Source organism: Zootoca vivipara, chromosome 15, assembly GCF_965207765.1.
Source record: "Zootoca vivipara chromosome 15, rZooViv2.hap1.1, whole genome shotgun sequence".
In the NCBI taxonomy this organism is placed as follows: Eukaryota; Metazoa; Chordata; class Lepidosauria; order Squamata; family Lacertidae; genus Zootoca; species Zootoca vivipara.
In genome coordinates, this window is record NC_142598.1 from 6,700,669 (window position 1) to 6,713,409 (window position 12,741).

The 12,741-nt window shown below is 44.6% G+C and overlaps 1 protein-coding gene across 7 annotated transcripts in view; it reads right to left on the bottom strand.

The window, feature by feature from the left end:
• Positions 1 to 12,741, bottom strand: part of TYK2 (tyrosine kinase 2) — a 47,396-nt gene that overhangs the window by 17,059 nt on the left and 17,596 nt on the right. For all 7 annotated transcript variants that reach the window (XM_035140392.3, XM_088658663.1, XM_060268794.2 and 4 more), the window contains 9 exons: positions 12,418 to 12,577; positions 11,305 to 11,468; positions 10,730 to 11,114; positions 8,125 to 8,313; positions 5,865 to 6,022; positions 5,647 to 5,764; positions 4,222 to 4,414; positions 2,249 to 2,355; positions 1,410 to 1,586 (listed from right to left, as the gene is read on the bottom strand). In XM_035140392.3, the coding sequence (XP_034996283.1) occupies positions 1,410 to 1,586; positions 2,249 to 2,355; positions 4,222 to 4,414; positions 5,647 to 5,764; positions 5,865 to 6,022; positions 8,125 to 8,313; positions 10,730 to 11,114; positions 11,305 to 11,468; positions 12,418 to 12,577 (1,651 nt within the window). The remainder of the gene's footprint in view (positions 1 to 1,409; positions 1,587 to 2,248; positions 2,356 to 4,221; positions 4,415 to 5,646; positions 5,765 to 5,864; positions 6,023 to 8,124; positions 8,314 to 10,729; positions 11,115 to 11,304; positions 11,469 to 12,417; positions 12,578 to 12,741) is intronic.

A 12,741-nucleotide genomic window follows, 5' to 3' on the forward strand; every position in this document is an offset into this window, starting at 1 on the left:
AATGTATCTTGCATTTGCTTTTTTTTTTTTAGAATCATACTGCTGTAATTATATTGTTTTAGCAAAAGGAGGTAGCAATTCTGGGAACAAAAGGGGGAAATGTAACTAAATAATAAAATAAGTAAACTTAAAAACTGATTGCCAGTGCACTGATCATCACATTTGACAAGAACATGTTTTCTCCTAAGAGTTCATTATCCAAAGGACTATATAGACAAATTGGGAAATGAACCCGTTTGCTCCACTCGCCAACCCTCCTGCCATTAACCCCCTAGAGTAGGCATGTTAAACATGCGGCCCTCCAGATGTTTTGGACTACAATTCCCATCTTCCCCAACCACTGGTCTTGCTAGCTAGGGATCATGGGAGTTGTAGGCCAAAACATCTGGAGGGCCGCATGTTTGACATGCCTGCCCTAGAGCTTCCCCTTACCACTCCATACAGGTAGACACATTCCATACAAGTAGACAGCTAGGACGCCTATTGGCTCCCCTGCTAGTTTCAAGATGCCTACTCAGTTTCTCTTTCCAAATTGCTTATTAGAAAGGGGTGTATGGGGAGGGGTACTATCTCTGGTGGGGGACACATTGTGCTCTTTCTGGAGTAGTTTCTCCACCTTTGGTCCTCACCCTACACTCAGCTCTTACCTGTGGCTCCTAGGAGCTGTCAGCATGCGACAGCAGCCACACACTGGGAACGGCTTTGACTGGCCAGCTAAACCAGGTGAGGGTAGCTGATGGGTCTCAAACCCTTGGCATTCTCCTGAATGCAAAGACAGGCTCTGGTGGATTGAGCGAACGAGAGCAATGTGGGTCCAATGGTAAAAAAAAGATGGCTTCTGCACAGATGGGGCTTGTCAACCTGGGAAGGTAGCACATCTAGGAGCAGGAAAACTCTGATCCTAACACTCCACTGCCTTGCAGGACATCTTCAGAAGAAGAAAATGCTAAGGAGTAAACCAGGCTTCCTCAACCTCGGCCCTCCAGATATTTTGAGACTAGAATTTCCATCATCTCTGACCACTGGTCCTGCTAACTAGGGATCATGGGAGTTGTAGGCCTAAACATCTGGAGGGCCGAGGTTGAGGAAGCCTGGAGTAAACCCTTCTCAAATCCAGAGTGGAGTCCCTAAGACAGTTGGATGGTGCCTTGTACGGCTCCTTCTGGCAACTCCTGCAGCGAACCTGGTGCCAAACGCATTTGCTCTGCTTTCCTTTAGACCACATCAGTGAGGTTGAGAGGGGGTCTTGTTGTCTGAGCAGCCCAGGAGCCCCACCCCACCACCACCACCCAGGCTTGCACCTTGGGGAGGTAACTTTGGTGCTACTAATGCACTGGTTTGATTTCTTCCCCTGCCAGGAGGCACACCCCACTGTCTCTTGAGATAGATAGCTGCCAGTAACAACTCACCAGGACAATGTCCCTGTGGCTAGGGTCAAGCACTTTGAGTACTACATGCATCTCACGATTGTTGTTGTTCTGCTCGGTAGAGTAGTATTCCGTCTCGTCATCACCATTAGCTGCACCGCATACGTGCAGCACTCCATCATAAATGTTGGTGCACGTCCCTTGTCCAAGGTGAGCTCTCTGAAGGAGATTTAAGACATGTATGTGTTATCATCATCATTTGATTTCTATGCCACCTTTCCATAGTTAAAATCATGCTCAAGGCAGCTTACAAGATGGAAAGATTTACAAACATAACAAAACTAGTCACAAACAATAAATAAAAAAACATCAAAATGTACACAACCAAATTGAACAATTTCCACATTATAAGATCTTAAAACAAAGCTGCAAAAATAATATCAGTAACAGTAACAACAAAAAGCCCTAAACAATACACCACATCCCAGTCCTATAACCCACCATGGTTTCCTGTGAATCTTTCACTCCAACTAGAACTAAAGACAGGATTCATAGCTCTGTTATATAACAGTAAAACCAACTTCTGTCTTCCAGCAATGCTTGTTAGGCACACAGAGAAGTCAATTTCCACCCCCTGGAAGGCATAAAACTCATACTGAAAGCCATGAGACTAGACACATGAGCAGCATCTAAGCCACTTGTCCAATAGGTTCCTAAGCCTTAGTTTGGCATTACATCAAAATTAGCATACTGCATGGTCAGAAGACTTGGGATTAAAGTTCCTTGCACAAAAAGAGAATGTTAGGTCCTTTCCAGGTTGATACACCTTTATAATCCTAAACCTTCATCCCCCACAAAAGTCACAAGACAACAGTGGCGACCTGAGTGATCTCATTCTTTCGGATCTGATGGAAGCTCAGCTGCGTCAAGTTCAGAATTTGTCGGGTGCTGTCCTTCACTTTTCGTGTGATCAGCAGGTCTGAGATCTCTGTAGAAGAGAGATTAGTCCCAAAGATCAGATCTACAAAAGCACACTAAAAAACAAACAGAACAGAAAAGCAGACATTTCTAAGAAAGTTTTCCGCAAATTTGTTCACAAACAGAGACTTGTATATGGGAGGGTATAATAATCAGTAACTGCATGCTGCAACCGATTGAGAGTTAAGAGGTTTTAATTTAAGGAATTCCCTAAGTGAGTTTAATCAGCATTCCTCCCTGAATACAGCTTCTTTCTGTCAACATCTTGTTGCTAAATTAGCACCTTTTTCAAGACACTGGGTGGAATTTAATGTTCCACTGCAGAAGCACTGCAGCCTGCCAGATCCCCTCTCTTTCACCGTGTGCTGTTCTGGGGGTTCTCCTGCCCCCACCCAGAGCCAATTTCAGGAGGTGGGAAGGGGGAGAGGAAGCCCTACTGCACAAGCAGAAGCCCTGTGTAACCCTGCTGATGGGGTTTCTTAGGGTTTCTTAAAGCTGGCCCAAAGTAAAGTAAAGAACCTGAAAAGCTCAGGCGATTCTTGCTCATTAAATAAGAGGTAAGTGGCGCTGTGGGTTAAACCACTGAGCCTAGGGCTTGCTGATCAGAAGGTCGGCGGTTCGAATCCCTGTGACAGGGTGAGCTCCCGTTGCTTGGTCCCAGCTCCTGCCAACCTAGCAGTTTGAAAGCACGTCAAAATGCAAGTAGATAAATAGGAACCACTACAGCGGGAAGGTAAACGGTGTTTCCATGTGCTGCTCTGGTTTGCCAGAAGTGGCTTTGTCATGCTGGCCACATGACCTCGGCCAATAATGCGAGATGAGCACGCAACCCCAGAGTCGGTCACGACTGGACCTAATGGTCAGGGGTCCCTTTACCTGTACCTTAAGTATTCACACAACTAACAGAAAGGTTTTACTTCTGTAAAACAACACGGCAAGAAAGAATAGGGGCTACCCTGGTTATGTTCTCACACAGTGGCCTGATTCAGACATAAAAACAAGCCTCAGTTTCCACAGAAAACTGTGGTTTATTAAAACCATAGTTAAGAACCATGGTATTAAACCACAGGTTAATCCTAGTTTGATATCCCAGTTTCTTCACTAGTTATAGTTTGTACAAACCAGTTTCCTGTATTCATGTGAAATGAGAAAATGCAATTAAAACATATCAACACGAAACCCTGACTAGAAGCTTTAGCTATTCTCCCATTAGAGTTGGAGAAGAACACAAGCCCAAGGTTTGTGTTTGCTAGTTCTTTCAATTATAAATGTTGATTTTATACCTAGATCAGGCAAGCGAAGTATATTTAAGGTCCGAGTTTATTCTTAACCAGGCATCCCCAAACTTTGGCCCTCCAGATGTTTTGGACTACAATTCCCATCTTCCCCGACCACTGGTCCTGTTAGCTAGGGATCATGGGAGTTGTAGGCCAAAACATCTGGAGGGCCGCAGTTTGGGGATGCCTGTTCTTAACCTACAGTAAAAAATGCAGATTAGGGATGCTGCTTCCCTTTATATCCAATAGTACTCTCAGTGTAGATAGTGCTTAATTCTGGTTAAGTACCCACCATGTACCCACCATCTTAATGTGGCCACATACTCCTGTTTAAAGTCTGGTCTACATTATTCATGACTGTGGTTTTAAAAAGCTGCAACTTCAGCAGTAATTATGCCTTGGACAACACCTGAATCCCCTGAACTGCTAGATATGCAGCAAAATGCTAAACAATTACAGGTCTTGTGGTAAGAAAAAGGCCCTATGCTGTGTAGCAGATTCACCTCTTCTCTCTCTATATTCATGTAGCCAGATTATCTTTGGGAGAATATCACCATGTCACTGTAAAAGGAACAGTCTTTACAATTCTTGGCTTATACCTCCTGGCTTTGGGAGAGAACCCCTCCGTAAAATGAAGATCTCATTTCCAGATCTCAGAGTACAGTCTTTAAGAGCATTCATCAGTTCTTGGATGCTTGGAAACACTTGCTCCCAGCCTTCTAGCACAAAGGAATTCCCCTTCTTCTGGATTCGGAACTGTTTGCAGCTTGTGGCACCCTGGCTCTGGAAGGACTGTGGCAAACAAGAAGCACGAGAAAGAGTAAGAGCCGGACATTAGCCTACATAAGCAACCAGCAGCATTGCTTCAAATATGCAGACCATGGAACACATCTCTCCCCAAATGCCCGTCCCACTCACAGGGGTTTCAAACTTTACACTCCCCTATTTGTCCCAATGATCGAAAGTCAGCAGACCACAGGAACATGCTTCTTACTCCTTCAATCTTCGTGAAAAGCATGAGCACAGCTGTTTCAGACCAAATCACTTTCTACAAGCACAGCTTCCAGCTGCAAAAGCTGCATCTACCTGATTTCCGGGGATCTCTCCCCTCCACCTCAAGCCCCTTGCTATGAACCCACCCCATTCAGCAGGGTCCCTTGACCTTCTGAGGAGCATTTTTGGTAGGCTGCACTCTGGATAAAACCCAATCTATTTTTAATGGTTTTCAGTTTGCCTTATATCAAATATAATAATGTACAGACTGCATTATAACAAAGTGCTATAATTTGTTAAAAGAAATGCTCATTCAATTGCATTAATGATCTTAAGAGTTCATTAAAAGTGCTCACAGATTTGCAAATAACAACTCTGGTGTTTGCCTGCAGTAATGGTCCTTAAGTGGTGAGCCATGGGTACGTTACAGAGTTTCCCAACAACAACCTCCAAACCTTTTTGGAAACAATATAATAATATTATATTAACTAGAGTCAGCAATCTTAGTTGACTTATTAATGAAACCATAAAGCATACTCTGTGAATCAATGCAGACATCACACAAAACCAATCTGAGCAACCATGTCTTACAGCTGCTTATCAGCTTTCATTTTTCATCTGCTCAATTCCATTTTGTGGACGTACACCAGACACAAGAACCTCAGTCCTGTTCCCCCAGTGGCTTTCCATTATCTTTATTTCTTTGTATGAAATTGGTTGGACAATATACTGCCAGTAGCCTAGCACAGATTGAACATAAAGGCCCACCAAGCCTTTGATCACCCTGCTCAGAATCAAGAGCTACATAACTCGTACTTGGAAAAGGGTCATTCACAAAGCATCAAGGACAAAATAATTTTATTTCAACGAAATAAATGTGCAAGTGAAACAACTTCCCTGCCTCTCCTCTCCCTGCTGAAAGAAAACTCAGAAACTATTTAAGGGGTGCACAGGGGAAGGGGGGGGGGAGAAGTTGCTTTACACAACCCTATAGAATTAAAACAGACCTCAGCCACTCCCACAAATCTCACCTGGCCTCTCCTCAATACCGACAAGATCAATCGATTATAATCAAGGACACTCCAGCGAAGGACGTACAGGCCATCCTCCTGTTCTTCTCGCTTCAGTTTAGCCATAATAAATTCTTCACTAGGAAAAGAAAACATTTTAGACATGGCCTGTGGAGACCCCTGTCCCAAACCAAGTTTTGAGAAGAAAACGTTGAATGGCTTAAGCAGAGATCACTTACTGCATGGGTCCGTGGATACCATTCTGAATGCTCATAACCAACCGTGGCGGAGCTACTTCATGACACAGGTAATGGTTAGAGTCAGCTGTCAATCTGAAATAACCATCTACCAGTGAAATCAAGGAGAGGGCAGCTTCGTAGGATGAAAGAGTCATATCCTAGATAGAAATTTTTTTGAAAGCACAGTCATTAAGCATTAGTCCTGGGCCACAATGCTGGGCTGAAGGCCCTTGGGAAGCTACAGTGCTTTAAGCCAGTGTTTTCCAGACTGGTTTTTCCATGTACCACTTGAAAATTGCTGATGGTCTTGAAAGACCACTTAATGATTTTACTGCCTGTTGTAGCAATAGCAATGTGCTGTGCTAGATGCTGTATGTTTTTTAAAAAAATTTATTTCTATTTCTTATAAATTGCATTCCATAGAATGCACTGACTGGCAAGCAGCTCTCCAGGTTGTCCGACAAGCGTCTCCACCAATCCTTCTTGGAGTTGCTGGACACTGAACCTGGGACCTTCTGCATGCAAAGAAGGTGATCTACAACTGAACAGAGCTAATCAACCTACCCAGCTGAACTTATTGTTTCTAAAAGGGTCTCTAGAAGTTGCAGATCAGCCACACAAAGCAACACTGAACAGACCCATCCATCACATGTAAGGGTGGTGGGATAACCCGCCCTCAGAAACTGATGGAACCCAATATGTTCCTGAATGCTCTGGGGGAATTTTCCATTGGAAAAAGATGGCAATCCTATGAGATTGCCTTATACCATATATGCCTACTCAGCCACTCTGATCTGTGGCATTGGCACTGTTTCAGGTACCACATCATACCCGCTTCACATTTGTAGGCAGCACCTATACTTTGGAACTAACTCCCTGCCTATTGCTATAAGGCAGGTGCCTTCACTCTACGTACTTTTTTGGCATTTGCAAGTTTAGAAAGTTGTTGTGTGTTTTAATCTGGTTTTAGACTATTATTGTTTTAACTTTTCAAAAGTATTAAATTATTGCTAATTTTTATTTGTGGCAATTTTACCGTTTTGTCTTTTTTGTACAGTGGTACCTTGGTTCTCAAATGGCTTGGCTCCTGAACAAATTGGCTCCCTAACGCCGCAAACATGGAAGTGAGTGTTCCAGTTTGCAACTGTTTTATGGAAGTCGAACATCCGGTGCAGTTTCCGCAGCTTCCATTGAGTGCAGGAAGCTCCGGTAGCCAATTGGAAGCCGCGCCTTGGTTTTTGAATGGTTTGGAACAGATTAAGTTCGACAACCAAGGTACCACTGTAAATTACTTGAATATACTGTTGTGACACCAGGACATTGGGGGGGGGGGGAAGCGAACCAAATGTATGTGTATATCCCCAATGTCTAGTTCTAGCCTAGCAGCACTGAGTATGCACCTTTGTGATTTCATTTGCACAGAATTTGTAGTCTGATCTCAGTGGCCAACCAGATGTCTCTGGGAAGCCCACAAACAGGAAATGAGCACAAAAGCACTCTCTACACGTGATTCCCCAGCCACTGGTATTTAGAAACATACTGGGGGTATAACATAAATACTATGGCTTGTAGTGGTAGCTTGTAGCCTTAGCCTCCAAGAATCTGTCTGATCCTCTTTATGCACTGTATGAAGAACTACTTTCATCTGTCCTCAATCTTCCAACATTTAGCTTCATTCGATGTCCCTGAGTTCTAGTACTGTGAGAGAGGGACAAAAATTTCTCCTTATCTGCTTTTTTCATACCTTGATCATTTTCATTGCCCTTTTCTGAACCTTTTCCAACTCGGACAGATCCCTTTCGAGGTGAGGCAACCAGAACTTTACACAATATTACAAGTGAAGTTGCACCACAGATTTGTATAAAAGCATGATATTGCAAGCTTTATTTTTCAATCCCTTTCCTAACAAACCCTAGTACAGTGGACCCTCAGCTTACCTTACCTTCGAGTAACGTAGCTTTTGGGTTGCGAAAGCGGCAAACCCGGAACTCTATACTTCCGGGTTTTGCCCTGCGCACATGCGGCGCCTCATGTTGCGGACTTTTCGGGGTACGGACGGACCCCTGGAACGAATTAAGTTCATATCCGGAGGGTCCACTGTAATGGAATTTGCCTTTTCCATGGCTGCTACACACTGAATTGGCGTAATTCAGCTATCTGCTATGACCCAAAGGCCTCGTTCTTGGTCAGTCACCAACAGTTCACAGAAGTAATTGTAAAGGAATCTAGGTGAGTACCAGAGGGACACATTCCCACCTACCAGGCACTTATTGTCTTGACGGTGGATGCTGACTCTGCAGTCTTTGATAACAATGTGTGTGATCTCCTGGAAGTCACAGAAGTGTACCCATTTGGATTCACGTCGTTCCATTGGCTGGTAAGGCTGCTTGTGGTCTTTAGTCCTGGCCTTCTTTCCCAAATAACCTCTGTGGGGATGGCTTTCCAATCTCTGCAAAAGAAAGACAGAGCTAAGAGCCCAAGCTCCAAGACCGTCACACCAATATGCAAACCAGCACTGCAGCCTTGCTGCGGCAAGAGCAAGCCTGGATCCTTTGCCCCACCAACCAACACACAGGTAGCTATGTCTACACTCCAAAGGCAGTTTCAGGGTTGAAAGAGGGAGAAAAACAAATTATCCCACTACTGAGCTTTGAGGATTTTAGGGCACATGCTATACACACAGTGAACATGCAAGGTTTGGCTGATGTCAAGAACTGGCTAGAAGAGGAGTGGCGGAGACTGCCTGCCCAAGAGGCTCCAGGGAAAGTGCAGGAGAGAACAGTTTGGACTCAGGTTTATGGTGGTGGGAAACAGGGCAACCCGCAGAGGAGAAGGACTGGGAAATACTGGAAGCCGGGAGTCAGGAGGGTGAGGAACAGGAGGAAACACGCAGAAGCCCCAGCCCTGAGCAAGGACAGGAATCAGGTTTAATAGAGGCAACATCAGCACCAGCTGACAGCCTGCCAGTCCCACTGTTCACCTCTAAAACAAGACAATTACTGCACGTAACAGAACAGAAAACCAGGCAAAAACAAAGAGGGTCCCTTGGGACTCACCGTAGGCAGAGGGAGAGGTCTGAGACATAGAACAGTGTTTCTCAACCAGTGTGCCTCCAGATGTTTTGGGACTACAACTCCCATCATCCTTAGCTAGCAAGACCAGTGGTCAGGAATGATGGGAGTTGTAGTCCCAAAACATCTGGAGGCACACTGGTTGAGAAACACTGACATAGAAAATAGTCAGGATGCGAGGAGCTAGCCACTTTGGGCAACAGCTCATGTGCTTCTGTGTTGACACTAATAAAAGAGCTGCTGGCTGAATTGAGCTGCGTACCTTGTTTCTCTCTGCTGTTTGCCAAATGTGCTTGCTGCTGGCTCCTACGACAGTTGACCAGCATTTTCCAGAAGCTGAATATTTCCCAGCCTCTGAATCTTTTTTGGCTGTTCTACTGCTGAGAAGCAGCGTGCACGTAGCTAGGTGGGTAGTTTGGAGAGTTTGGAGAGTGAGGATGTCCAGAATAGCAACAGTGGCATAATACCCATGAAGGAATTCATTTGTCCCACCATTTTATGCTGCTGTAATATAGCTGAGGTGGTATCCAACAGAGTACTTCCACTAGCGCAAGGACTTCTGGCTACACAAAAGAACTGTGCAAGGGGAAAACTCTATTGCGCAAGCTGAAATCCTTGCACTGGATACCACCCTGAGTTTCTGATTTAGAGATGTTTCTGGCAGGAGGTTCAAGTTCCCAAGAAGCAGATTCTGTGGCTACAAACTGCTGTGGCTTACCTTGAGTCACTGGGAGCACATTTGCCAGTGCTCCACAATCTCCACCGATTCTGTAGTGACTTTAAACCTCAATTAATGGTGCCAGAGCCCTAAACGACTCAGGTCCAGCATTCTTAAAGAACCTTCCTCTATGCTTATGTTCAATTACCACATCTAAGATTTACCTGGCATGACTTTGGTATCAACAGTGTAAAAGCCCACAGAATGGCATGCACTGTGGTGGCATTTAGTGAAAAATTTTTATTGCTACTAATACACTCTCTTCGCTGTTCTGAAAAACTTGCTCTTCAAAGTGTGTCTTCGAAGGCTGAGTCAGGTTGAAGACTGAAGCTTCTGGCTGCTATCCAATCAGAGGCAACCAGTCAACTAGCCTACTTATTTTCAACTATTTGGTCAATCACAGTGCACTTGTTCACCACTGGTGAGCACGTATTTTAAGTCAGAGATCAAAAGTTCAGCCCAAGGTCCTCAGGTTTCTTTTGAAGTGCCTCTGAAGCGAAACACACGTCAGGATGAGATGATCCCTGCCTCCAAAGTCAAAGCAAAAGCAAGAGTGATGGCAGAAATAGCTTTTGGTTGGATAGCAACAGCCACAATGTGCAGCTTTGCACCCTGGAAATTGCTTATCGAAAGGGACAAATTAGTCAAGACAACTCAAAATGTGTAAAACCCTTCTAAACTTAAGTTTCACATCTGCTTCATCATGGTTAAGGTTTACTAACCATGTCAGGTTCAGTTTATTCAGACCTATATTTTGAACCGGTAACCTAATTCCCACCCCGCATCCTTTTGTGAATCCTGTTCTAGTACAGGAAAGCTATAACTGCAATTCAGCTTGGGTTGACCCAACTTCCTGGCTTAACTATTGGTAACTTGGGCTTTTCATTTACTGTTTATTACTTGCCCGGATCCCCTGAGAAGTGAGCTAAAAGCCAGAGCAAAATTAATGTATTGTGGCAAATAAAGTTTAGTACTCAACATGGCTTTCCAATCCAGGAAGTGGAGTTCCAGTGCCCAGGGATGGAGAGCTTGTTACTGATGACAATAGGTGGTGATGAACTCACAAGTGAACATACCTCAGCAGAGATGGGACGCCACTGAATGCCATCTGTGCCTGTGACCAGAACCTCATGTGTGGCAAGCCTGTCACTGAGAGGAGGGGAATGGGAGTTCTCCAGATGTGTGTGCCCACCATTGATGTAAAGTGGCACCTTCTCACCCTCTGAAACAGTTTCCAGTGAGAGGACCATGAAGAACTCACTCCCAAAACGCGGGGCCAGGTTCTCCAAGGTCGCCAGGTACTTATACATGATGTCCTGTTCCGTCAGCTTGCCAGAGCTCATTGTATGTCGCTGGAAACGTTGCAAGAACTTCTTAAAAACATTCCTCATGCGGAATTTGGTCAGATAATTGTTTTGCTGAATCTGCCGACAAAAAGAACGGGGGATGCACTCCTTGAAGCTGCAAGAGAAACCAAGACAGTAAGCGGGACCACCCCCCATGTGTATCCCCATGTGTATCAATGCCGCACTTCAAGTGAAGATGGGGGGGAGAGAACATACCAACAACCCCCTGCAAAGCACTTTGGGATGACTGGATTGGGAAGCACACCATAAACACAACTACTTGTCCCATTCCCACAATAATTCACCTGGTTCTCTCTGTCACTTCTTCAAGGGAGATTCCTCTCTTAAGTGCAATGTGACACAGGTGGAGGACAGCCATCCCCAGGCTCTCATTTTTAAACTGGTGAATCTCCTGTTCAGTGTGTAGGTCTTTTAGAGAGGCAATGTCGTTAACGAAGTCGTATTTCCCCTGGGAAGAAAAAGAATGAAAATTATGGAGGTACATTACCAAGCTAACAGGTCCCAAATCAGTCTCTCTTTTGGCTCTTCAGTTGAGCTACTGGAGAGCTGAACTCAAATGATGTCAGGGATCCAACCTGCCGTCTCATGTAGGCAACACTACTAGCAGTTGTGTAAAAGGGAGGGAAATAAACTTTTCCATCTTATCTCATCCAGTTCTTCCAAAATTTAGGGCTTGATACAGTATATGAGGTGTATTAGGACACCATACAGTATATGAGGTGGAATCAGGCTGCCTAATAGCTATGAGAAAGAGGTTTCTCCTTCCTTGGTGGAATGTGGCTCATTTGGCTGGCTTGCACCTCTCTGAAGACAGATCTAGAATATAAGAATTGACTATCTGCATCACATTTCCTCAAAGGGAGGGGGAAAGCTGAGAAGTCTACTAATCTCCCCACCCCCACATGCCCCATTTCATCACTTCCCTTGTGCTGGCTTAGAGTCTGTTGATGTCATCAGTAACCTCAACAGCTTTTATCTACTCCTGCTTCCTTACTTACATTTTTTGTGTAAGTAATTTCATCCTCCTGAATTGCTATTTACACCCTGAGCTATTCGACAGACACTTAGGCTCCAAGTGACTGACATATAGAGTTATTTCTTTTGTGTGCACTTCACTGTGATGTACCTCTTCTCTGCCTGAGGCATGCTGCAGTCTAGATTGCCCAGGCTGTCAGGGGAGATGGATGAAACAGCTGTATAGCATGGAGTTGGCCTTTATGGCTTTGAAAGTGCAACTGAAGAGATATCTAAGTTTGCCAGATGAAGCCATGGAATCCCAAGGAAACTTAATTTTAAGGAAGAAGGATGGAAACCTCTTTGGACAGTCCAAGGAGGATGGGATGGCAGATACATAACAGGCTTAATCTGAACAGAACAACATCAACAAAGCTTCATACTTGCTCAAAGAGATACTCAAATGATGGTTTATCCAGCAGGGCACTGCCTTGTTCGCCCCTTGCTTGCTGTGACTTGTCCTCAGAGTCACTTGTGCGATGGAGGCTGCGACAGACAGCTGGCTCCTTCTCATTTGTCCCATGCCAGTTTCGGAAATAATACCTGAGAGAGAGAAAATATGCACATCTTACTTGATGTATCAGAGGTGCTCTTCTACTTCTTCCAGCTCTAATTTATGGCACCTATGCCTTGCTAATGAGTTCACAAAAGCTTACTAGCTCACAATTTGTTAGGCCACTTTCCCATCCAGGCTATTTGAGACATAT